Here is a 21,780-nt window from a genome sequence, read left to right on the forward strand (position 1 = left end):
GGATTGAACTTTTTTCTTGAATGATGTCATATCATATTTTTTTATCTATTTTTTCTCTCTAGATAAATATTTTTAATGATAAATGAAAAGGTGGCAGTCACTTTGTACCAAGTACTCGGACGTGATTAAATTTTATGGCTCAGATGTGTTTTAGTACCTTCGTTTTATTCTCTAAAAATTAAAAAAAAAAATCATTTTCTTTTGGTCTCTCATTTATGGACGCATGTAATTACTTGAAGCATATTTTACTTCAATTACTTGAATCAAATTTTAGTGCTTTATTTCTAATATTTAGAATACGAGGGTGAGCCTTAGCCCAATAAGGTTGCTGCCATGTGATCACCTATGGGTCACGGGTTCAAAACCTATAAGCCAGCTCTATTCTTGCGGGGTTATGAGTGGGTACAATTATCCTTCTCAGCCCCTAATTGGTGAGACCTTGTGCACCGGATCTGGACTGTCCTTTTGTACATCTAAACTTAAACATACATTATTTTTAACTATTTATGCTGTAGAAAAAGAAGCCAACGTTTTTTTTCTTGTTTACAACAGTTCTTTAAATCTTAAACTGATGGTCAAGCCACTATTTTAACATGTGGATCAGTGTGAGATTACATCTGTTAACCAACGTGTTTGTCATCATGAACAGGGCATTTGACAGCTCGAAGTGATGTTTATGGTTTTGGGGTGGTGCTACTTGAAATGCTTATTGGTAGAAGGGCACTAGACAAGAGCAGGCCGAGCCGAGAACACAACTTGGTCGAGTGGGCCCGTCCGCTTCTGAATCATAATAAGAAACTTTTGAAAATTTTAGACCCAAGATTAGAGGGACAATATTCAAGTAAAACTGCATTGAAGGTAGCCCATTTGGCATACCAATGTCTTAGCCAAAACCCGAAAGGAAGACCGCTAATGAGCCAAGTTGTTGAAATTCTCGAAAACTTTCAGTCAAGTGGGGAAAATGAGGAAGATCAAATGCTTCAAACTGCTGGTAGCAGTGGTGTAACCCTTTATGAGGTTCCCAAGGCCAGCAATGACACTCCAACTTAAGACAAAACGAAACTAAATGTGATGAGGTTTGTACGTGTGAAGCATGACGAAAAGAAAAGGCTGAAGCCAGCCTTGTATGACTCTAATCCATGTAGTTTCTTCACTAGAGTTTGTGCTCGCGAAAAAGTCGTCTTCTCTTCCAGAAGTTGAAATTTCACCGACGTGGATGGCAATTAAAATTTCCACAAAATTTTGAGCAGGTGGATCTGACTGGTATGTTCAGATGAGATGAAATTGTGGCTTAAGCATCCTCCGTTGTCTTTATTCCAATTTCGAGTGATCAGGACGCTGTTTATTGGAATATTTAGCAGAGTAGATGTAAAACATTTTTTAACATCTGTGCACTCAGAATGTATTCCGTTAAAAGCGTGATGTTGTGCGTCCAATCCAATAGGTGGGGATGTATGTATAGATCAGACTATCAGCATAACTCACATTTAGTTCGACTTCGGTTATACTTATTTATTAAAGGTTCAATTATTCTGAAATATGTTAATTGTGCTACATGCATTAGTTGCAAGTTTGCAGTATGATTGATGTCTGTACAAAACTAAAATAGACGTACAGAAGCAAGACTACTAATAATGACGTTTCTTATTATGATTCTATTAAGGTAAAAACAGGATTTAAAACGTGAAAAAACTAATAGTGATCTAAAAGAGAATATTTAGTGTAAACCTGTAGAGTCATTGTACGTAGGAACTAATTAAATTTATGGAGTTAACATTTTTAAGCATATTTTTATTTTATTGCCTAAAACTAATTTGCATTGGCCTTAGTTTTTCACTGAAGTTTTCAAATGTGGAGAACCAAATCCAAGGGGTCTGTCTAAGTTGGGTCGTTTGATTACAGTTTGAACAATGACGTTTTCCTTATCAAGAGCCACTTTTCAACACTTATCTTTCAACTTTCCTAAACTTTACTATAACATTTTTAGAAGAGCAATACAAGGTCTGACGCTGGGCAAGGTGGCATGGTACATGTGGAGAAGCACTGGGGATGCTACACAAGGTTGATACGGGACTAATGCCCATTTGCAAATCTATTAGTTTATATTAAAGCTTAAATTCTGACTTTTCACTACTATAAATTACAAATTCACGCTATTAGCATTTATGAGGGATTGAAAAACAGTTTTCGAAAATCTAGGGTAAAAACATCTAAATTTGGAGAACCGAAAACCCAAAAATAGATATTCAAATTTTTCAAGACTGACAACATATTTAAACTTTAATTTATTATACATACTAGTATAAATTATGAAAATGACTTTTGAAGAAACGGGAAACATATTGCTTAGACTTTATTGATCAATAACTCACTATAACCTTGAAAGATTCTCAAATTATATTTGCAACTTTTTCCCACTGCATTTTAAATTTCTTTTTAAGCAGAAAATGTCCATGAAAAGAAAATAAAAACATGAGATGATTCTTGAATCTATAAATAAAAAAACGATGCTGAATAAGCCACTCTACTGAGATTCATCCATTGGGTCATGACGATTACAAGATTGAGATCTTAAATCCTGATCATCTTGCCTATCTTCAGACTCTAACGACTCGGAAACGGAATCCTCAAGAGCCTCAAGAAAAGACAAAACCGTGAACTTGTCTGCCATGAAAGAAAAAAATTTCCATCAATATTAAATTATCAAACCAATAATTCGATAATAGTTTCTAACTTATTTTTTCTCATTTTTGTGACCTTTCACAAAACGCATGAAATAGGAAATTCCCAATTTCGTACAAGACAACCATGCAACACACGTTTAAGCCCTAAAAAGGCATAGAAGTTAGGAAGAAAATGCTGCAAAATTATCTGAGTGGTGTTCAATGACAAGTCCCTTTTCCCACAACTCACTTCAAACTCGATAAAAAAAAAAAAGCAGCCATTATAACACGTCCTCACAAGAAGCTAGATTTGAGAAGAAAATACAAATGTGGCCATTCTAGAATAGAACTCAATAATGCCCGGACTAAAGACTAAGAAGAAAGTACTACTCACATTTACTTGGATCAATTCCAAACTGAGACAAGTCTATCTGCCCCGTCCGAAGTACCTATAGCGATAAATAAATAAACACATTTGTTAAGTATATTTTGAAAAGAAATGTAAAATAAGATAAGTGAAGCACTGTATTCTCACATAAGTAAATGAATCTACTTGCTGACGGAAAGGTGGGCTCTGCAACAACTCCAATATCTCTTCTGGAGAGGACTTACCCTGCATCAAACAATATTGCATGAATCTGTAACTTAAGGAATACTAAAACTCAATTACCACATTGACATCTACCTCAGGTAAGTAGGGAGCTAAACGCTGCTCCAAAGGTAATGTCTCCATCAATGGCATTATTAGATCAGGCTTCAGTATATCGCCAAGTCCCAGGCCTAATGAAATACAGGAAAATTGTTAAAAGTAGATTTATTTTACCAACATTTTGCCCCCAAAAAAGATAAGATGCACAGTCTAACTTATTCCTACAAATCCACCACATCCTACATTGGCAATCAGAAGTTCAAAATCAAAAAGCATGGCAGCAATGATAACTGGCATTAAACATGAAACTTTGGACATTATAACATTGCGCATGCATATTAAATAGTGAATCCGGGAGCCCCCCCCAAAATTAATATCACTCTAGTGGTGAACCAAACATTGTTACCCATAACTGAGCCAGATAAAATCTTGTATCCTGGTTAGTTCATATTTATTCCTATCTCATCATCATGCTGAAAAATGCACTTCAGTATGATCCATACAGTCTCTAGTTTGAACTTTGGATGTAAAAATAGCATGCAATACTACGTGTTGAAGACACCTTTATCCTTGTATTCAAAAGGAATGGAATATAGTACGCGGAAAGATTACCTCCATCAGGATCAATAATACTATCTGCAATAGAAAATAAAAATAGATTAGGCCTCAATAATTAAAAATATATCAAAGGAGATTTGTTTCTTTCAAGCGAACTTGATACCTGCAGGCCCAATGTCACTCAATATTCTCTGGAGATCTTCCAATCTAACCCGACCAGAAGACGGTGCATCACTAGTTGCTTCCACACGCAAGTTTGGGATACCTAGGTTTGCAGCTCTTTTAAACAAAAAAAATCCAACGCATAATTTAGTGTCTAGTTGGCCATATATAAGAATAAGCAATATAAAACAAAGAAGTGAGATTCATCATAATCCCATCCCACCCAACTATTGATTTTCAGTCAAAGGCATAACTAAACATTTTACCCTATAAAATGTAACCTCAATTTAGACTACCAAATCTCAAAAGAAGAATGGTCATGACTCCTACGACCTTAAATAACATAATCTCATGCTTGGAAAAATATTTGAAGATATTTAGCAGTGAGATGAATAAGGAAGCCATGCGTCATTAAGAACTTAGAACATTGGCTGGCCGAGATGAGACAATTTGCTAATGAAAATAATTTTGTAGTTTAAAAGCTTGACAACATTTTCAGGCCTTTACCTTTTATTTTATTTTAGTAGAGATCCTATATCAACTATAAATATGATCAAATTATAGTATATATAAATGGATTCAAACCTCACATTACAAGCCGATTTTGTAAGTTAGGCATAAAACTAACAAGGTTGCAATCGGAATACCTTCAATTCAAATATCTAATCTCACGCTCAAAACGTGAGTCCTCCACATGAGCGGTTGTGTTAGAGATCGCCCATCTACAAGCTATATGACTAGATTATAGCATGCAAGTCATTTGGTGTAAATATCACCTTGCAAGCTGACTTTGTAACGTTGAGCTAGATCTAACTCCACTATCTAAGACTCTTCATTAAAGAACTATTTGTCATAAAAGCAGCATATATTGCATCAAAATTAAATCTACTTGTAGATTCTAAGCACCAGACTTACAACGATGGCTGGAAAGCCACATTAAGGACACCTAGTCAAAGTGGGTTGCCAGTATTTTAAAATAGGCTAAATAGAAGGCGCTAGCCAAAAGGACTTAGTGAAGCATCTTAGTGTGGAGCTGCTACAGTGTCAACTCTTAAGGGGTTGAGAGCCAGCATAGACTAGAGACAAGGTCCAAGTAGTGCTTATAAAACATGGAAAATTATCACCCAACAAGTCAATTTGTCACCCTGAGTATAAGCCCAAATTCTAAAAATGGTTGTTTCCAACTAATTCATTGGGAAATCTCCACGTTAAAAGCTAATTTTGTTTTCATAGCCACGACACAGTGGTTCGGCTTTGAATCAAACAGTCTAGCACAAAAAGGATATAAATACATTTAAAAAGTACAGGATATGCACTGAATTCTACTGTCAAAGAGGAACCACTCATTAGATTTGGCCAGTGCATCATTATTTCCCACTTTCATCAGAACTTTATCAGAATTTCATCTGATAGTATTTTGTACCAAGACGTGCAAATTACTTTAATCAATTAAAAGAGAAAAACAAACCAAGAAAAAGAAATCATTAATTGTGAGTCATAGAATCTGCAAACATTTAAATATCCAAAATACATCAATACCTAGATGTGATGTCATCCTCAGCCATATCTTCAGACACTTGAAGTGGAAGGGATCCCTCAGGCTCCTCTTCACCTAACTCTGTAAATCAGTATATAATTCCCTATTATTTCCATGTTACAAATATAGCTATTTGCCTATGTCACTATGAAATAACCATAGACCTTATTCAAAACAATATCCAAGAGCCAAAACAAAACAGAAGGTTTCCAACTACAAATTTGTTCAGTAGTGTTGTTCACAGCTAGAGACACCTCTACGTATATAATTAATAATCATAGTACCTGGGATCACCTAACCTATTAGTGGAGATGAAATTTAATATTTACATATCTGAGATGATATGGAGCCAATTCAGACTACTTATTCTTGTGATAATATAGCTCCAGTTACAAGAAAATATGAGTCACCTTAATCAAAAGGATCAAACAACTATAAAATGCTTTAGTTATATACTTATTCATTCCCATAAAACATTGACCAAACTAAAGAAAAACAGACAACTTGAAGTTATGCTTGAAGGGTCAGGCAACTAATGAAAATCTGTGACACATGGATACTTCTTCTAAATATTAGTTGTAGCCAGTCATACCAGGTATGTATATGTTACCACTACTTATCACACATCAGTATGTAACCAATACTCACTAATTACTTGAATAGAAAGGTCCACACAAAGCACCAAGTTAAGTTGTTCGATTTGCTGTTAATGAACCATATGAATACTTTTCAAAATGTGTTTTTCTCAGATATTTTTGCTGACATAATATTAGAGTTGTTGGGTAATGTTGAGAATATTGCATTTAATTAATGATTTAATCCCTTTACTTTATGTTTTTATATCTTTTATGTAATATCCCGTGGCACCTGATACCCCAACATGTGCTAGTTTGTAGTATTTCATACCCATACCTGTACATTTACAAGCATCCCTACCCATATCATGCAACTTAGATGAAAATTAAGAGCCACTTGAAACATGTTCAATGGTTTTCATGTATTCTGAAAAGCTTTGTCAAAAATAATAGAGTTCGATTACAATGGACTATGTATACTTCTTGAAAGAAGTGGTTGCCAATTTATTAAATTTCTCAGCCAAAAATCAATAATTCAAAATGAAAGAAAACTGTAATATTTTCCAAAACTATTTAAAGATTGAATTAGAAAATATTTGCCATGACTACTTTCCTTTCATTTATATTAAGAACAAAATCTTATTTCGTAAATGACGTTTAAGCAGCCTGATGACAGAAGGCTTAAGCTAACAAAAAGAAAGTTTGGCATTTTCTACTTTCAAGTAAAAAAAAAGGCAACTTACCCAATGGTCTATTAATGTAATCATTCACTGAGCTACACAGTTGCAAGTCACCGTCAGCATTTGATTCCTAGACAAAATGAAGGATAATATAGAAATGTAAGAACTAGCTAGTCATACAAGTAAACCCTTACTGGATAAAAGGATATTTAGTAGTAAGAACAACCTGCATCCAGAAGAAGAATTTCCTGTCATCGCTAGTAAACTTCAATATATAAACCCTTCCAGATGTTTGATTAACCTACACAACCAATAATTAGAGTCATTATAATCATAAAAAAATAGTAAAACCAAAATGATTGACGGTAAAGCAATGGAACCTTCTCAAAAACAGCCTCATTCGGAAATATTATCTGATCCTGTTTCAGCCTGGGTCAAGAAAAATCAAGATAAATCCAGCACAAAGGAACATAATATTATAGACTCACAGTGATGCCGTAAAAAAATAATGATAAATAATCAACAGAATAATGGTCAGAAAGGAACAGGAAAAACAACTCAGAAGACAACAAATTTGAGGACAGCAATCAAAACGAACTTCAAATTACAGATGTTAAAAAAAATGACTCACTTATTTCATGTCTAGAACAAAGTAAAATATTAATAAGTTCACAGCTCAATCTCTAGCATTCAGTTATCCATGATTTGCTTCTAGCAGACTGTTAGTATCCCACTATTTAAATATTCACAATGTTAACCCGTGGTTCAAAAATGTGTCATCATTCCAATTAGCCTTAGGTTCCTATATATATATATATATATATATATTTCCCTTGAAGTGAATAACAAAAACAGAAAACAAAGGATACGTCTTCAACAACATTTTGTGTGCGATCAAGCCACTGGAAATGGACTAATCCCTCCTCAGCCTGAGACAAAAGTAACCACTTTAAGAAATGTAGTGGCGGTCAAGTGTTTAAAATACCAGGAATAATATTGATTATTATTCAATATTCAACTATACCATACCCTAGCAATTCGAACAAGCCCTTTCCGTGTATCAGGAACAACCTTTTTTCCCTCGAGAAACATTTTACCAGCACGGAACTCCAGCATAACTTCCTGGAAATACATATTTAATCCAATGAAAAAAACAGAGGGAAAAACACTTGAGACTATGATCCCAGACCTACTTTATTCATCAAATTCGAAACAAATTTACCATTAATTTCATATCAAAAGGCAAACACACACACAGACCTACTCTATTCATCAAATTCGAAACAAATTTACCATTAATTTCATATCAAATGGCAAACAAACAAACACACACACACCAACATCTACCTTTAAAGTACTCTGAATCCTTAATGCAATAAACATTCTAGCACAACATTACCCTAAGTTTTCTCACAACAATCCAGATTGTGTTTGGCTCAACATAGAGAAGATTTCGGACCAAAAAAAGGAAACATCTAGTGAAGAAAAAAACTCAATCCAGATTACAAAACACAGAGGCATCATTACCTGATTTTCCGGAAAAGCATCTGCCGAAGACAAACTCATAACTCCAGATTACGAACGGAACTGCAAAACAAGAATCAATTACAAACAAATTTCAAAAACAAAACTAAAATAGCATGCATACACGCATTCTGAGCGACGAATAGTATCCGTTACTTATCAGCAGCAAATATGAGTTCAGGTGATCATTTGAAGAGGAAAAAAAAAACGAAAACCCTAGACGAAGAAATACGAACTTACAAGTGCTTAGTTGATAGTAGGAATCGGCTTGAAAATTGCGCAATGTTGTTGGAATTACTGAACTCAACGCAAAGCAAGAAAAAGGGAAGAAAATTGAAAAAGATAGAGCGCAAGCACAAATCGAGGGTTCCTCCCTCTAATTTATGTGACACTGTTCTCTTCAGTAACACTTTCTTTCCCTTTCAACCTTCGTCTTCAAAATAAACTACGAGAATGACACCCCTATTTTTAATTAATCAATTCCTAATTATTTCCTTTTCTTTATTACGAAATAAAATTAAAAAAATTAAGATTTTTTTGGGTGTAACACATACACTTACCACTTAAAATATTAATATTTTAATTATATTTGTTTTATTTTTAATTTAAAATATTATTATATTGTTATAATAGATTTTCAATATTATATTATTACCTACTTTTTGAGCGTCAAAAATAATATTTTCCATTTTTTTTACCAAAATAATGTGATTGAGTTCTAATTTCATCAAAGTGGTTTCAAATTTTAAAAGGAAAATACTAAATAAAGCAAGTCAAATTTTTTTATACATGACATAAAAACGAAAATCGTATAAGCCTACGAAATATTAAATTATTTTTTTTAAGAAATTCAACAGAAAAAACGTAAAGTTTGCATTTTATGTGAACCGGTGTTTATAGTCTATGGCTTTAGAAAGAATAATTAGGTGTTTTAAATAAAAATATATATTTTAACAACTACATAATCAAAATATATCAGTTTATAATTTTTAAAAAATAAATTCACGTTTCAATAATTTTTTTATTTTTTTAATCTGAATTAATTTATTATTGGGTTATACTCCTTGAATAATGAATGGTTAGAAAAGATATAAAAGTAACAAATTGTATTTTTAATATAAATATGTTATCTTTGACACGAAGTTATATTTATTTGATACTTAAATAAATTAATATTTTATTATAATATAATATTTTATTTTATTTTATTTTAAAAATTAATTGTAGAATAATTATTTTTTTATAGTGTAAAACAAACCTTATTCTTTTAATATAATAGAAGTTTTGACTAACATCTAAACATATAAATATGATTGTTACAAAAGAGAGTAGTAGTTGTTTTTAAAGTAAACTGATAATAGAAATATAAGCAAAATTAAAAGTGGTTTATCATCATCATTCCATCTTTTAAATATGAGAGATTGTGAATTTAGTTAAAAAAAATCCATAAATGAAAGAAATAAGTGAGAACATATTTTAAAAACAAGAAATATGTTATATTATGTTTTTAGGAAAAATAATTTCTTGATGTTATGAAGGTTTTTTTCAAATACCCACAATTTTTTAAAAAACTTATGTAAAAAGATATACTCGTATTATATCACTTCAAATAGTTTCATTACATAGTTTAAAGAAAAAAAAAATGTGTTCTATTATATCAAAATTCTAATGGACTACCATGTTGAAATAAATTCTTTTAATATAAAATTAACTACACAATAAGAAAATACAGATTTTCTTTTATGGTAACCAGAAAATAACATATATGATGGAATACGAAATAAAATTCACAATAGAGTGGTTGAGTTATATATTTATGATATATATTTATAAATTAGTTTTATAAGTTGAGTTAAATTTAAATTTATTTAAAGTTTATCTTTAATAAAAATTTAACAAACGTATTAAATGAATGAATAGTTTTCAAATGATTAAATATATTTTTTATTTATTTATTATAAACGAGATTAAATTTTTTACATTAATTATAAATGATATTATTGAAATAATATTTCAATCCACATTGAAAATATTTTGATAATGTAAAAAAAACAATGATATACGACACGACCATGGATATGGAGATGACACGAACATGGATATGGAGATGACACGAACATGGATATGGAGATACGTAAAATCTCTAAAATGTAGGACATGAGGACATAGATCTATATATTATATAATTATGAATTATATAAATTGACAATAAAGATTATGTGCACAAGTATATTTCAGATTATTTTTTTGAGCAGAAGTATGTTTTTTATGACTAATTTACAAAAATATTTGTGTCTTATTTTTATAATCATAATAACAATTTATACAATAAAATTTGACTTTTTAGAAAAATAATATATCTTTTTTTTTAAATTGTGTTTAAACCGTACTAAAATTCTCAAAAATCTAATAAATACTTTTTGAATTGGATACTTTACTCTCTACTATAAAATGTCAATATCCCGTTACGATAATATGAGTGTCCAATGTTATCATTTTGTTAGTGGAAAACCAATTTTGGGTATTTCGGGTGAACATTACCATAGAATTGAACCGCTCTTGCAGGAGGAGCCAAGTGTCTCGTTTCTTTTTCACTGCAAATTCCTATTTCCATGTTCAGTGCATACTCTGTTGGCATTGCCAAACATATATTCATCAGTTTCCACAGAAACCATCAACATTGCTTACAGAACTCACTCTTTCGTTCCGTTTCCATGAATAACCAAAGGGAAGTTGAAAGTGAAACTGAAAGTCACGTGCATTACAACCACACCGATCCCTCCGAATACGCAAGATGGACTGCGAGGTAAGCAACTTTCTTCTCTGTAATTCCATTTTCTGTTTTACATTTCTTGCATTTAGTTTCAATTGATGTGTTGTGATGTTATCTGGGTTTCAGGGAGAGTTTCCAATTTATGTATGCAAGGCCTTGGCAACGAGTCAATGATTTTTACTTCAACGTTGTCCGTGCCAACTTGTCTCTGTCACTTCTCTTCGGACCCCAGGTAGGCAATTTTGTAAATTTTCTGCTTGTAGTATCTGAACCCTAATTTCTGATTCTGATGTTCAGTGTAAATGGAATGTTTGCTATCTTATGAATGGTTAGGGGTGTGTATGTGTGAGTACTGTCTTTGACTATTTGTATGTTAATTCATGGCTTTCTATCAGACAATTCTTGATCACAATGATACTGGAATTGCAGCACTTTCTGATCAGAGTGAGTTGGAAAGTGTTGCATCTGAGGATCGCTCTGGGAGGTGGGCGAGGAGGACGTTCAAAATTATTCTTTCGTATCATGGGGGTTCATTTGATGGGTGGCAAAAGCAGCCAGGCTTGAACACTGTCCAAGGGCAAGTTGCACTTCATACATTTACGGCTTCTGCAGTTTTGTGCCTATTGCAAATGGAATATCTTACCATCAGTTGGATGGAGTACCTTTTTGTGTTATTACAGAGTTATGAGGCTAGCGTATTGCGGTTTTTGTCACATATAAGATGCCTTTACCAACTAGCTTTCTCAATTTGTATTATGTTACTTGTGTATATAAATTTTCATGAATATTAGTTGATCTTTAGAATGCATACTGATATAGGTGTGTGACACAATTGAACATGGTACAAGTGTTTCCTTGTCTTCTCCTTTACTGCTTCATGCTCACCATTGGTTTACCTTTTTATTGGATGATAATTCTGCTTCTTGCTCTTGTACTCATTTGTTCATGCAGCATTGTAGAAGCGTCACTTGGCAAATTTGTTGATGAAAAGAAAACACAACTGCTAAAGGATAAAGGTTTGCCTATTGAAGGTTGTGCTGTTGTTGCTGGTCGTACAGACAAAGGTGTGACAGGCCTTCAACAAGTCTGTTCTTTCTGTAAGTAATTTCCCTGTTATCAGTAATTCTTTTCCTATGTCCAAGACTTTGTATACATAAACTGTCACACACTCTGATTTCAGCATGTAAGAACTAAGAAGATAAATCTGGAGTCCCAAAGGATCTCTTATAATTGCAGTATTTGGGACTAAGATTGTTTAGTACTATTTGACCTCATGTTTATGCACTTATAGTTCTATAATCAGCAGTAGGCACTTTGATTGATTTGGAAATTTCTTACATCAAATGTGTTAATACCTGACTTCATTTGATATGGCCTCTTAGATGCCTAGATGTGTATGATGTCTTTGGTTGGTTAAATTTAACATTCACATGTCCTTACTCAAAACGTATATTTCCTGAATAAAGGGCATCTGAAATGCCTATGCCTTCTCATATCCACGTACAGTAATATCTTTGATTTTTGGGACCACCAAAAGGCCTCCGTAGCGTGATTCTGCTCTTTCTTGGGTAGTTTCTGCCTCGTTCTGGCAGAATTTTATTTGATTGCTTGTTTCCTCACAGTGGGTTCCTGTGGTATGGGGAACTCTTTGTAGGCTGTGGGAACTTGGATGGTTAGGTTACTCTGTTTTCTAGAGGCAAGAAAAATCATAATTGAAACTAGAGATACTCTTTTTTATTTTTCTCTGGTGAATATTTAAATTTTTGTAGAAAGTTCTTCTGCTTGATGTGATTCTGGTAAGTCTGTTGTCTACGGAATGGATGGTTCCTTATAGGTTATGTGAGATCTATTAATATGGTTCTTTTAATGAATACCAAACTTGGAGGCAAGTCTAAGTACACCAGAAGCTTAACTGAAACCATAAAAGAAGAAAGAAAGAAGTTATCACCAGCATCAAGTCATAAGGTAGACTGGGACTATAAGAACTATGATTGAAATCATTTATAACATGAAATACAACTAATGCATGTTATCAGATTTTGAAAGAACCAAAGAAACCCTTTCTTAAATTTTTCAGTGATATGTTCCCATGTTCTTATGTATGGATTCAACAACACTAAAACATTCTTGCATTGACACAATTTATAGTCTTGGAGGAAATGACGCTTATCATGCAGGGCTATATTTTTCAATTTATTAAATTAGTGTTATGCCATGTAAGGAAAGAAAACTTTCAGAAGTTACATGAATTTTTCCCCAGATAGTGAGGCATACAGGGTAGTGGGTGAGTAGGTTCATTTTTAGCACTCTTTGGTTTTTGTTAAGGTTTTTTGCACTCCTGATATAGGGTTCATTATATACACAGATACATGGAAGAAGGATGTTAAACCAAGAGATATTGAAGATGCTATCAATCAAGCAGCTCTAGGAAAACTTAGAGTCATATCAGTTTCTGAGGTAATATCCTTTTCAGGAAATCTGCAATGGGAGCTAATATTTGATATCAATTGCTTGTGACAAACAAAGAAGATGGCTTGTAGAATTGAGTTCTTTGTTCTTCACACTTCATGGAATAGTTATTCTGATAAGATATGACTCATTGTAGGTATCACGCGTATTTCATCCGAATTTCTCTGCCAAATGGAGGCATTACCTTTATATATTTCCACTTACCAATGGGTACAGGGACCAAAGTAACAGCAATGGGGAGTCCTGTGACATTTCTAAATATAATGAAATGCATGATTCTTCCAGCAAGGACGGGATAGAAAATCAAGAGAAATCCTATCTGTTCAGTGTAAGCAAGGTAAATGTGCTTTTGAGAAAATTGGAAGGAAAACTGCTATCCTACAAGATGTTTGCTCGTGATACAAAAGCTTCAAGAAATGAGTAAGAACTTAATTCTTGAATTTCTATCAATGCTCACTTCATCATCTCATTCGTCTGCAGTGCACATTAGAGAAACTACCAATAATATTTTGGGGAGGGTAGCAAAATTAATGGTTGTGTGATAATTATTTGGAATTAAATCTTAAATTATTTCAATTGTTTCCGATGAATCAAATTTTATCGGTAGTTTTAGTTGTGAGCACTTTTCAATCTAACATCAAATCCTTCATGGCCAAGAGCTCTAGAATTCAATTCTTGCTTTCTTTATTCTTCTTGTAAAATAAGTCTCATTTCAGCACAAAGTTGATGGGTCTATGAATTGTCCAAGCTTCAAGGTTGAAAGGGCTTTTGCAAGAGGGAGCCTGTTAGAAATATAATATAAATACCATTCACGGGTTTTCACTTAACAGTTTAAGCTTTTGTGATTATTGATTCATGACACGACTTACATATTTGCTTGGTGTTACCATGACTTATAAGAGGAGGGGAGTTGTGATGCATTGAATTGGCTTATGACTGTCATTCCGTTTCAGTGGTCCACCTACTGAGTGTTTTGTTTACCATGCTCGAGCTATGGAAGTCAAACTGCCAACAACTGTGAGTGCCAGCCATGTAACCATTTTTTGTCTTTCCTTTATCTCTTTTTTTGTTGCCCAGAATTATTATACTTAATTGAAATTATTTCAGTTTATGTGGCTCTTGCTATGTGTGGTTAAGCTTGTGGATGTGTCTTGCTCCTGATTTGCAATATTGCTTGGCTTAAAACTTGCTCCAATAGGGGTGAATCCATTTTGTTTCTAGCTTAGCTTTGGATTTATTCTTTCAAGTGATCTAGGCAGAAACGTGACTGAGAAACCAATAGTTGAATTCAAATCATATTCATTAACCATATGATGAAAAATCAATTATTCGTTATATTTTTCCACAGAATAGGTAGGGCAAATTTTTTCAAGTGTATAATGAATATGGGAAATAAGGGCCATTGCTGAGCTGGGTGTTTGCAATATGTGGCACAAGCATCATTAAATCCTTTTATAATATATTTTCTATATGATGTTATCTGTTCTCAGCAGTTTTATATCTTCTAGAAATGTTAGAAAAGGGCTAGAGAACCTTCTGTTCATTCACTAGGTTCTCAATGGTTTTATAATGTTCCTTTCAAATACACAGTATGAAATATATAGTGTAATATTGTTAATTAGCTGAAGATTGTATCATATTACTTTCATTAGAAGTCTTGGCCATTTAGCTCATTCTGCATTGAAGTGAATTCAACTATTTTTTTTTTAATTTGGTCAGTTGGCCTCCTACCAAATGTGCTGATATTTCCTAGGATGACTTTAAACATATCCGTTTGGTTAAACTTGCTGTAACATGAAAGTTATGCAATTTTGTGTATGACTTTCAATATTAACAGATTTCATTTGTTCAGAAAATATTTAGTTACTTACATGATTAGTACGCCCTTGACTCTCTCTTCTCTTCACTTTCTTCTCAAAGCATGTATGTGGTTTTAGCAAATATGGATTTCCAGTGGTTTTCCCATAAATAAATTAGCATGTCAAAAACTATCAATGAGTTCCTGTGATTTTTACATGTGTATATATTGCATCTTCTGAGACGTCTTTCAAATCATTTGGCCCCCCCTTGTGGCAAATGTAATTCAACAATCACTTCTAGCTATGAGTTTACTGTGTACTTTGGTTGAGAGAAGAGCTGTATTTATGCTGGATTTCACTCGTGACATTTTTAGGACTGTGGTGAAGAAACAAAGGTGATGTGTGTTGAGCTGGTAGCTAATCGCTTCCTACGAAAGGTAACTGCTGTGTAATTTTTGCTTTCGCTCTAGGAAACATATGAAGGTTTTTGGCTTCTCTTATGTATTGTTAAAATGTAGATAATCAAATCTGTTGATGTAAATATGAAAAGTAAAGCATCCCAAGTTTATTGCAAGGTTAATGTAACTTAATATGAATAGAAGTTGACACGATAGCATGGCTTGGAGTAACACCTTTATCGTTCTAGATATTGACGAGTTGATTTTCAACACAAATGAATCAATTTAAAGTACAATTTTATTGTTCTATTCTACCCAGGTATATATACACTAAATTTAAAAAAATACTCGAAATTAATAACATTTATATTTAACAATAAAATACAAGTGAACACCTACACAAGTGAATACAATTATTTTAGATTGGAATTATCAATCATCATCTTCTAAATTAAATTCTTTATCATTTTCACTATTATTAGGTCTATAGATTTCAATTATGGATATTAATATCCCAAAAAAGCCTCGATGTCTCGTGAGGTATTTTTCAGAATCAACACATAGATATTAGGAAAAATCCAAGTTAGACTTTGACTAGAAATATTGTGAAAATACAGTATACAAGGGAAGACAATTCTTGCTTTATAAGTTGGTTTTGTAGGATTGAATTAAGCCTAAACAGTTTGAAAGGGGTATATTGAGAAAAAATCAAGCATTAACTAGAGATACTGCTAGAATACAGTATATAAAGGGAGATAATCTACCTAACATATCTTATAAGAGTTTGTAGGCTTGAGTTAGCCTAAATATCTCTTAGACACTACTATAGCTTTATCAATTCTTCTACTCATAAAAGTGTTTTTTATTCCCTGATAATGGAAATGTCATGGGGCTGGGTTTCTGGCGCATAGCTTGTCTCCAATAGTCCTTTTATGCCCCCATAATTCTTGCTAAATACCATTATCTTGTGTTTTCCTGTAAAAAAAGTTGTTTTAATTCCTCCGTTAGAACAATTGGTGTGCTAGATTTATTTATTTTGAATTGCCTTGGTTGAAGCTAATCATATTTTTATAGATGGTTCGGGTGCTTGTAGCAACCTCAATTAGAGAAGCTGCTGCTGGTGCTGAAGATGATGCCTTGATAAAGCTCATGGATGCCACATGTAGGCGTGCTACTGCTCCTCCAGCACCCCCTGATGGTTTATGTCTAGTTGATGTTGGGTACACTGAGTTTGACCCTCAAAAGTGTTTCATTCTGATAGAGTAAAGCCCTTGTGCCCACTAGTTCTCATTCCTAATCACATTTACAGAGTCAGTCACACTTGCAGATACCTGAAGCTGCATTTTAATATATTTTGCAATTAGATGCTCCACATTGTGATTACTTCTAGAAATTGACATTTTGGCTCGACTTTCTTGTACATTTAGACTTTTTTTATTATTATTTTAAACATTTAGACTTTCTTGTATATATATTTGGTTTGTTTATATACTTGCACACATAACCAAATTATCGGCGACAAAGTAAAAGAACAATTTTTTTAAAAGCTCTCGTGGATCAATATTAAAAGAAACTACATCGAGGAACCAAATTGAATATCTTGCTTGCGTGAGGGAAAAATGTATGAATATTAGTTTTAATGCTTTATAGAAGGAGGAATGCAATAAGGAAAAAGGAAAGAAATAAAAGATAGAAATATGAAAGAGCTTTCTTGAAGTTAATTTTAGAGAAATGCATATAGTTTTGAAAGTTTTATCGAGTTTTTTTAAAGAAAATAAATCTGACTGCGTATACACTGTCTTTATTATGTACATGCAAATATTTGTAAGTAAAATGTAGATATGGTATTCGTGGTTGGATAATGATATAGGGACTTATACTACCACATTCCAATCCTCAATATTATTATTTTAATATTTTTCATATCATTTAATTATAATTTTTTTTTTATATATATTTATATATAAATTAATCACATAATGTGGAAGTTGTTTCAGCTTGTAGGAGGGAGTGCTCTGGAAGTTGGAATTGAAGGTGATAAGTTACAGTGAAGGTGTGTGATAGGGTTGGATGCATGCATGGGAGTGTTGTTATGTCAAGGAAGAGTCACTGGGAAGAGAAAAGAGGATCTAAAAATAGGGATGGAGAAGGGATTGTTTGTTTGTGTTGAGGAAATCTGAAGGCTCTCCGGGTGCTTCTCACTTTGAATGCATGCACATTGTGGTGAGGCCTAGAAAAAAGAACAAGAGACTTCGTCAACCTCTCTCTAAACAACTTTCTCTATCATCACCATCTCCTATTCTTGACACTTCCTTTTCTTTCCTCTTTCACCCTCTTCTTCCAATCCCATCAAAACTTTTCCACCCTCCAACTCTTCATTCTTCTTCTTCCTCTTCTGCAACCTCGTCACTGCCTCCTAATCTCACCACCATTCTGAGCCCCGCCCTCCTCAGGGCGCGCACGCCGCCCCTGGTGCCTACCATTCACTATGGCACTAAGTGGCAGGCATTACTGGATCATCTTCATCCTTTTTCAAGCACCCCTTCTTCTCTATTCTGCCGCTTCGGACTTTGAATTGCTCCTCAAACTCAAAGATAACTTGGAAAACTACGGTTCCTCCTTGGACTCATGGAACTCTACCACTCCTCCTTGCAACGTTGGCCATGCCAACTGGCATGGCATTCTTTGCTACGAAGGAAAAGTGTGGGGCGTGAAGCTTGAGAACATGGGGCTCAAAGGGGTCATTGACATAGAATCTCTAAAAGAATTGCCTTACCTAAGAACCTTGAGTTTCATGAACAATAATTTGGAGGGTTCATGGCCCGAAATTCACCTCTTGGTTGGTCTCAAGTCTATTTACCTTTCGAATAACAAGTTTTCTGGGGAGATTCCTTATAGGGCCTTCGAGGGGTTGAAGTGGTTGAAGAAAATTCATCTGTCGAACAACCAATTCTCGGGTTTTATTCCAACTTCGGTGACACAGTTACCGAGACTCATAGAGCTGAGGTTGGATGGGAATCAATTCACTGGCCCCATTCCCCATTTTCATCACCTGAACAGATTGAGATCGTTTAATGTTGCTAATAATGAGTTGCAGGGTCAGATTCCTCACACCATTAGTAGAATGCCGGTTTCTTCCTTCTCTGGTGAGTCACCACAAATTCCAAATCCCCCTATTCGATTTTTACAACATAGATTACATACGTATAACATGCATAGAAAGAAACACATACCTGAAGAGATGAAGAACAAAAGCAGATATAGAAGTGCACATATGTATGATATAAAATAGAGGGAACATAAAACAAAACTAAGTCAAAAAATGTTTGAAGTGATAAGAGCATTATTCATTCTAAACTAGCATATATACATGAAATTTACATGCTCAACATCAATCTAAATATGCATGAAATGAGAAGGTAATGAAAGGTTATGTGGAGACCCATTGGAGTCCTGCACCGCGAAGCCCTCCACTGCGAGCATCATTGTGGCAGTGGTGGTTGTTGGCCTGGCAGTGCTTGTGATTGGAGCAGTAGGGTTCATCATTCACAGAAGAAAGCAACGAGAGTCTGCAGCGAGCTTGGGCAATCCATCCAGTGGCCTTGGCAAAGGGCGTATGAGGGGTGGGGGTGATGAGAACCACTTGTCCTCAAGGTCAATGAGCTCCTCACACAGCAGAAGAGGGGATACCATGAGACTCTCTTTTCTGAGAGATGACAGAGAAAGGTTTGACCTTCAAGAGTTGCTGAAAGCCTCTGCTGAGATTTTGGGAAGTGGCTGCTTCAGCTCTTCATACAAGGCTGCTTTGATAAATGGGCCAACAATAGTGGTGAAGAGGTTCAAGCAGATGAACAATGTGGGGAAGGAAGAGTTCCAAGAGCACATGAGAAAGCTAGGGAGTTTGAATCATCCTAACTTGCTTCCTCCAGTGGCTTACTATTACAGAAAGGAAGAGAAGCTCGTGGTCACAGACTATGTTCACAATGGCAGTCTCGCTGTTCGCCTTCATGGTATGTATTATCAACTTTTATGAGACTTTTTAATTCATGAATTGAAGCTGTTTAGTTCTTCACTACTCCTAAATTGATCCTCATTCAAGTAAGAAGTCATAAAACTAGCTGTATATGTGTTATGTTCACTCTGAATAAATAAAAATAAAGCTAAGATAAAAGTTTGACTTAAGATGTAGAATCTCTATATGTCTATGGCTTCAGAAAACTTTCATGCGACATACTGCCATAAACACATCAGAATTTTATATCATGCAATAATTTCCCTAAAAATACCTGAATTAATTTTGTTGTTATAAGTTTGTCCACAGAAGATTTGTTCTGTAAATCTATCTTCCATCACAAATTTAATTCCCATATTTACTTCATACAAAAGAACTGAACTGGTTTGTCATGAAGTAGACATTTTGTTCACTGACTCAATTCCATATATGTATATATATAAAGAGTTTAATTGACTGATAGAACAGATATTTTTACACAATTAATAAATATATATATATTTTTTTAATTTTTAAGGTGACTATTTCATACACACAAAAAGGCACTGTACATGCTAAATTGGTAGTTTGTAATTGGCTGAAAATTTTAACACATTGTTTATTCATATATAATTGACAAGATAGGGTTACTAAAGAGATAAATAGCTTTGGTTGTTGTGGTAGAGACAATGATACATAAATGGTTATTTGTTTCAGGGCACCAATCCCTGGGAGAACCAAGCCTTGAGTGGCCAGTCCGGTTGGAGATTGTGAAAGGCATAGCAAAAGGTCTTGAATATCTATACAGGGACATGCCAAGCCTAATTGCCCCACATGGAAATCTCAAGTCCTCTAATGTTCTCTTGACTGAATCTTTTGAGCCTCTCCTCACAGACTATGGCCTAGTCCCAGTGATAAACCAGGAATTGGCTCAGGACATCATGGTGATATACAAGAGTCCTGAGTATTTGCAACATGGAAGGATTACAAAGAAGAGTGATGTGTGGTGTCTTGGAATACTGATTCTGGAGATCCTAACAGGGAAGTTCCCTGCAAACTTTTTGCAAAAGGGTAAAGGAAGTGAGGTGAGTTTGGCCAGTTGGGTGGATTCAGTTGTGCCAGAAGAGTGGACCAATGCTGTGTTTGATCAAGATATGGGGGAAACAAAGAACAGTGAAGGAGAGATGGGGAAGCTTTTGAAGATTGCCTTGAATTGTTGTGAGGCTGATGTGGATAAGAGGTGGGATATAAAGGAATCAGTAGCTAAAATCCTTGAGGTGAAGCAAAGGGATGATGATCAAGACAATTTTTTCAAAACATACATTTGACACCACATTATAATATTATAATATTTAAAATTAAAAAATAAATTAAATACGATTAAAATATTATTTGATTGGTTTGTGAAGTGTATGTTTTCTACTTGTGGTGTTTACATATCACCATCACCACCCTTTTTTTACTTCTTATGCTAGTGAAGCAGGCATGGATGGAGTCTTCAACTTCTTGAAAATGTTGGAGACTACCTTAGTTATTGATTCATTCATTGATTTTATGTCCTTCTCCTGACATGAATCAGATATGAATTAGTTTACCTGAGACATCTTCTTTCTCATATTCTCTTTCATGCTGTAATAACCATGCTTGCTCAAACAAAATGGAAGAAGAAAACATAAAGTAATGGAATACATCGACTTCACCTTAAACAAGTGCAATTTTATGTAAAATATACTTAAACAAGACTTTTGAAAAATTACTAATAAGGAAAAAAGTAAATTATAATGGAAATAACCAAATTATATTTATGTTTTTCTTACAAGTTGTTCATGTTTAAATTGACTCCTTTATATAAATTAGTCAAATTTAAACATTTTTTCAAGTTTAATTTAAACTTTAATTATTCAATAATACTATGTATATACAAATTCACATCTAGCATTAAACTAAAACTTAATTGAACTTCTATTTTGTGTTTGAAAAGGAAATTTAAAGAGGATAAGTA

The 21,780-nt window shown here is 33.8% G+C and overlaps 4 protein-coding genes across 10 annotated transcripts in view; 3 read left to right on the top strand and 1 right to left on the bottom strand.

Moving 5' to 3' along the window:
* The window catches only part of LOC137812771 (Protein kinase superfamily protein), a 5,314-nt gene extending 3,776 nt beyond the window's left edge, over window positions 1-1,538 (top strand). The window contains exon 6 of the mRNA XM_068614965.2: window positions 650-1,538. Coding sequence (XP_068471066.1) covers window positions 650-1,050 — 401 coding nt within the window. The 3' untranslated portion in view covers window positions 1,051-1,538. The remainder of the gene's footprint in view (window positions 1-649) is intronic.
* A 782-nt stretch (window positions 1,539-2,320) lies between these two features.
* Window positions 2,321-8,797, bottom strand: RPN13 (regulatory particle non-ATPase 13). Its single transcript, XM_068614972.2, has 14 exons — window positions 8,589-8,797; window positions 8,352-8,411; window positions 7,854-7,946; window positions 7,694-7,753; window positions 7,205-7,243; window positions 7,051-7,125; window positions 6,888-6,954; window positions 5,572-5,650; window positions 4,034-4,149; window positions 3,925-3,948; window positions 3,349-3,443; window positions 3,199-3,276; window positions 3,058-3,112; window positions 2,321-2,664 (listed from the first exon to the last, which is right to left on the bottom strand). The coding sequence occupies exons 2-14, from the start codon at window positions 8,388-8,390 to the stop codon at window positions 2,525-2,527; spliced, it is 960 nt and encodes a 319-aa protein (XP_068471073.1). The 5' UTR covers window positions 8,391-8,411; window positions 8,589-8,797; the 3' UTR covers window positions 2,321-2,524.
* A 2,026-nt stretch (window positions 8,798-10,823) lies between these two features.
* LOC137812775 (Pseudouridine synthase family protein) lies at window positions 10,824-17,257 on the top strand. 7 transcript variants are annotated; one of them, XR_016518883.1, is made up of 9 exons: window positions 10,824-11,154; window positions 11,248-11,353; window positions 11,517-11,698; window positions 12,073-12,218; window positions 13,487-13,578; window positions 13,727-14,010; window positions 14,491-14,607; window positions 15,764-15,826; window positions 16,862-17,257. XR_016518883.1 is itself a non-coding variant. In XM_068614970.2 (9 exons), the coding sequence occupies exons 1-9, from the start codon at window positions 10,961-10,963 to the stop codon at window positions 17,051-17,053; spliced, it is 1,338 nt and encodes a 445-aa protein (XP_068471071.1). In that variant the 5' UTR covers window positions 10,824-10,960; the 3' UTR covers window positions 17,054-17,257. The 7 variants fall into 7 exon arrangements, 6 of the variants coding, with proteins under 6 accessions (XP_068471071.1, XP_068471072.1, XP_090155283.1 ...); XM_068614970.2 differs by having other exon boundaries at window positions 14,544-14,622; XM_068614971.2 differs by having other exon boundaries at window positions 14,544-14,607.
* A 527-nt stretch (window positions 17,258-17,784) lies between these two features.
* Window positions 17,785-21,218, top strand: PRK1 (Leucine-rich repeat protein kinase family protein). The gene is made up of 3 exons (XM_068614967.2): window positions 17,785-18,933; window positions 19,207-19,797; window positions 20,496-21,218. Exons 1-3 carry the CDS (start codon window positions 18,276-18,278, stop codon window positions 21,104-21,106), a joined length of 1,860 nt encoding a protein of 619 aa, XP_068471068.1. The 5' UTR covers window positions 17,785-18,275; the 3' UTR covers window positions 21,107-21,218.
* The last annotated feature ends 562 nt before the right edge of the window (window positions 21,219-21,780 follow it).

This window comes from Phaseolus vulgaris, chromosome 2 (assembly GCF_051622355.1).
Source record: "Phaseolus vulgaris cultivar YP4 chromosome 2, ASM5162235v1, whole genome shotgun sequence".
NCBI classification, from domain to species: domain Eukaryota; kingdom Viridiplantae; phylum Streptophyta; class Magnoliopsida; order Fabales; family Fabaceae; genus Phaseolus; species Phaseolus vulgaris.

Bases quoted from the DNA above. Each gene is read 5' to 3' on its own strand.
- RPN13 (XM_068614972.2), bottom strand. From the start codon at position 8,390: ATGAGTTTGTCTTCGGCAGATGCTTTTCCGGAAAATCAG. The intron at 4,150-5,571 runs GTATTGATGTAT...TTTGTTTAAAAG, and splicing joins GAGGATGACATCACATCTAG to AGCTGCAAACCTAGGTATCC. The intron at 3,949-4,033 runs GTATCAAGTTCG...TTTCTATTGCAG, and splicing joins GAGTGACATTGGGCCTGCAG to ATAGTATTATTGATCCTGAT.
- LOC137812775 (XM_068614970.2), top strand. From the start codon at position 10,961: ATGTTCAGTGCATACTCTGTTGGCATTGCCAAACATATATTCATCAGT. The intron at 11,354-11,516 runs GTAGGCAATTTT...GCTTTCTATCAG, and splicing joins CACTTCTCTTCGGACCCCAG to ACAATTCTTGATCACAATGA. The intron at 14,623-15,763 runs GTAACCATTTTT...TGACATTTTTAG, and splicing joins CAACTGTGAGTGCCAGCCAT to GACTGTGGTGAAGAAACAAA.
- PRK1 (XM_068614967.2), top strand. From the start codon at position 18,276: ATGGCACTAAGTGGCAGGCATTACTGGATCATCTTCATCCTTTTTCAA. The intron at 18,934-19,206 runs GTGAGTCACCAC...TGAAATGAGAAG, and splicing joins GCCGGTTTCTTCCTTCTCTG to GTAATGAAAGGTTATGTGGA. The intron at 19,798-20,495 runs GTATGTATTATC...TATTTGTTTCAG, and splicing joins TCTCGCTGTTCGCCTTCATG to GGCACCAATCCCTGGGAGAA.